Here is a 3,633-nt window from a genome sequence, read left to right on the forward strand (position 1 = left end):
AAGGCAAATTTTAACAACCATTTTCATAAAAAAAAAAATCTATGAAATGACCTTTGGGGGTTTAAATAACATTTTGAGCTAGCTTAAATAACATGCAATAAATAAATAGTCACTATTGAACTACAATTTTCTTTAAGCTATTTGAAAATATAAGAATATTAATATTATTCTTACAGGTGAAAATACGCATTCTGTTACAGTTTTATCTTGGTTTGGAAACTGGGAGCTAGCACAAGCACAAGCACAAACACTATAAAACCCACTGCAACAACATTGTATCCACGCACCGAAAGGAAGAGAAAGAAAAAATTTATCTGCATAGAGTCTCTGCTGAAAGTTTTGGTTTCTTGAAGATGGCGTCACTCTCCGATCTTGTTAACCTTAATCTCTCCGACTCCACCGAGAAGGTGATCGCCGAGTACATATGGTTAGTGCTTGCTTTTTCCTACACTCACATGTCCTCTGTTTCCTCTGTTTCCCCTGCACGTCAAAATCACCATTGCGATGTACCATCATATCTTCACTCACTATTGCTTCTTCTTTTTTCTCCACGTTCAGGGTTGGTGGATCTGGCATAGACATGAGGAGCAAAGCAAGGGTAACTTACTTCACCCTTTGTCACCAAAAGAGAGAAAAAAAAAAGACTCTCTTTTTAATTACTCAATCACCATCTCTCTTTTCAACTGTTTAAGCAATATCTTTAGAACACTGGTGGGTTATGTTTTTAATAAATGATTTTCATGTAAAGCATGCAACTGGTTTGATTTTCCTAAAATTTTGCTTTATGTTTTTCCAATTTTAACAGTAATTGTTTTTACAGTGTGACCATACTCTTTGTTAGTTTTTTTTATTTTTTAATTTATTTTAAACTGTAGAACTTATCGGTGGTTTAGAGATTTTTAAGAAAACTAAGTACAAATTCCAGAGAAACATGAAAACTAGGTACAGATTTTTAATAAAACTATGTCAGTTTTATTTATTTTGCTGGTTGGTAACGATGGATTTGGATTTAGACTCTGTCTGGACCGGTTGAAGACCCTTCGAATCTTCCAAAGTGGAACTACGATGGTTCCAGCACAGGTCAAGCTCCTGGGAAAGATAGTGAAGTTATCTTATAGTATGTCTCTGTTTTATTACTCTTAAGTATTCAAGATTGATTATTTTCCAAAATGTTGTCATTAATGTTGAGTATCTTAATCAATACAACAGCCCACAAACAATTTTCAGGGATCCATTCAGGAGGGGTAACAATATCCTGGTATGTTTCATCTTCTCTACTGTTTAATCTGTCATGAACACGTCTTTCAACACTTAAACTTGTTTCCATGGTGTAAACATTTCATAATATCTTACAATTGTAAACGATTTCAGGTTATGTGTGACGCTTACACTCCTGCTGGGGAACCCATCCCTACCAACAAGAGACATAATGCGGCAAAGATATTTAGCCATCCTGATGTTGTTGCTGAAGAAACCTGGTATAACATATCTTTTGTGAATTCTTTGCAGTTTCTGATGACTTTTACTATGATTTTATTCTTTTTTTTTCTCGAATAAAACGTCACATTATGATCTCCAAACAGGTATGGCATCGAGCAGGAATATACCTTGTTGCAGAAAGATGTTCAGTGGCCTGTTGGATGGCCTCTTGGTGGTTTTCCTGGGGCCCAGGTGAAAATTCGTTTCTTCAATCTTTCAAATTGAAGATTTCTTGAAGGTGTAAATTTCCATGGCTGGTGTGACATTCATTATTATCAAACTAACAAATAATTAAGCTTTTAATTAATATAATGTACACCTTTTATTGATGACTTTTGATGAAAGGTTATTAACTTTTGAAACTAACTTAAACTTGTTCTTCTTTTTTGTCGCTGACATGTCAACCTTAATTGTGACTTTTTATGCTATAATTCACTTTTTAATGGTTTGATAATGACTTATGGCTTCATGCATTCTCTGTATTTTTTTCTCGCTCAACAGGGTCCGTACTATTGTGGTATTGGTGCTAACAAGGCTTTCGGGCGTGATATTGTTGACTCCCATTACAAAGCATGTCTTTATGCTGGCATTAACATAAGTGGAATCAATGGAGAAGTGATGCCTGGTCAGGTAAGTTCAAATATATTTATCAAATTTTTTACCCTTATATTTCATATCCTTTTGTTTTTTTTACCTAATTTATTGTTGTTTTACAATTTCAACTCTCTTAAATAAATTATTCTTCATGATGGGTAGTGGGAATTCCAAGTTGGTCCATCGGTGGGAATCTCTGCAGCTGACGAGTTATGGGTTGCCCGTTACATTTTGGAGGTACTTAACACTTTAGTAGCTACAAATTGGTCACCCACTAGTTTCTTAAAATTATTTCAGTAAATGATTTCTCTCTGTATTGCCAGAGGATAACTGAGATTGCTGGAGTAGTGCTTTCCTTTGACCCTAAACCAATTCAGGTGAATAATCAAAACATACAGTTAAAATTAGATTTATGTAAATTAACATTGAACATGTATATACTCCTTTTTAGTCTATGGTTATTGATTTTGGTTATGCTCTTACAACAGGGTGATTGGAATGGTGCTGGTGCTCACACGAATTACAGGTAATCATGGTTACTTACAGAAAGGGTAGTTAGTGATTAACATACCATAATGTCACTTTACTTTTATGCATGACAAGTGGATGATATGTATATATAATTTTGCAGTACAAAGTCCATGAGAAACGATGGTGGCTACGAAGTCATCAAAAAAGCAATCAGCAAGTTGGAAAAGAGGCACAAGGAGCACATTGCTGCTTATGGAGAAGGCAATGAACGTCGTTTGACAGGAAAACACGAGACAGCAGACATGAACACCTTCATATGGGTAAGCCGTAAAGCAATATTAAGGAAACATATTTGTTTAAACTTGTAGAAGTAATCAAATGTATGATGTTTTACTTGTAGTACTAGTTTTTTAAATATGAAGTTATTGAATTAATAGTAAAGTTTTATTTTTGTAGCAGTAGTTTATTGAATTGTTAAGGAAATAAGGCAGAAAATGAAAAGATTGAATGTTATGTTAATGTATTGATGTGGGAATGCAGGGTGTTGCGAACCGTGGTGCTTCAATTAGGGTAGGAAGGGACACAGAGAAGAAAGGGAAGGGATACTTTGAGGATAGAAGGCCTGCATCTAACATGGACCCTTACGTCGTCACTTCCATGATTGCTGAGACAACCATTCTTTGGAAACCATAAACAACCTAAAAACACAACCACAAATGGCTTCTACCTTAGGATTATCAATTTGTTCATTTCTATTCTGTGTGCGTTCTTGTTTTGTGACCAGATTGCCTTATGTTAGGCATCGTTGCTTCCTTCCCTCAAACGAACGTTTTAAGTTTTAGAATAATAATGGTATGGCTTTCAAGTATATTTGTGTTATGTTGTTTGGTTCGAATTTCTTTTTGTGAAGCATCTCGAGTTTCTGTTTAACCGAACAAAGTGCATGCGCATCTCTATCTCTGTGTCTGTCTAAAATGTCTGTTGATCAATATCCCAACACTTTAATAATTGTACATATCTTATGGGGTTGAAAGTGTTTTCTCAAAATCACACACTTCAATACTCTGAAAAACATTGTTTTATAATTGA

General features: G+C 34.8%; 1 protein-coding gene across 2 annotated transcripts; it reads left to right on the forward strand.

Annotated features, from left to right (window-relative positions):
* The first annotated feature begins 260 nt into the window (after window positions 1–260).
* LOC106764801 (glutamine synthetase N-1) lies at window positions 261–3,414 on the forward strand. Of its 2 annotated transcripts, XM_014649200.2 has the most exons (12): window positions 264–427; window positions 559–598; window positions 1,014–1,117; window positions 1,210–1,258; window positions 1,372–1,478; window positions 1,584–1,671; window positions 1,981–2,109; window positions 2,236–2,310; window positions 2,397–2,450; window positions 2,562–2,599; window positions 2,705–2,864; window positions 3,085–3,414. In XM_014649200.2, exons 1-12 carry the CDS (start codon window positions 354–356, stop codon window positions 3,235–3,237), a joined length of 1,071 nt encoding a protein of 356 aa, XP_014504686.1. In that variant the 5' UTR covers window positions 264–353; the 3' UTR covers window positions 3,238–3,414. The 2 variants fall into 2 exon arrangements, with proteins under 2 accessions (XP_022637726.1, XP_014504686.1); XM_022782005.1 differs by lacking the exon at window positions 2,705–2,864 and having other exon boundaries at window positions 261–427; window positions 3,145–3,205.
* The last annotated feature ends 219 nt before the right edge of the window (window positions 3,415–3,633 follow it).

The sequence above is a fragment of the Vigna radiata genome, chromosome 6 (assembly GCF_000741045.1).
Source record: "Vigna radiata var. radiata cultivar VC1973A chromosome 6, Vradiata_ver6, whole genome shotgun sequence".
NCBI lineage: Eukaryota > Viridiplantae > Streptophyta > Magnoliopsida > Fabales > Fabaceae > Vigna > Vigna radiata.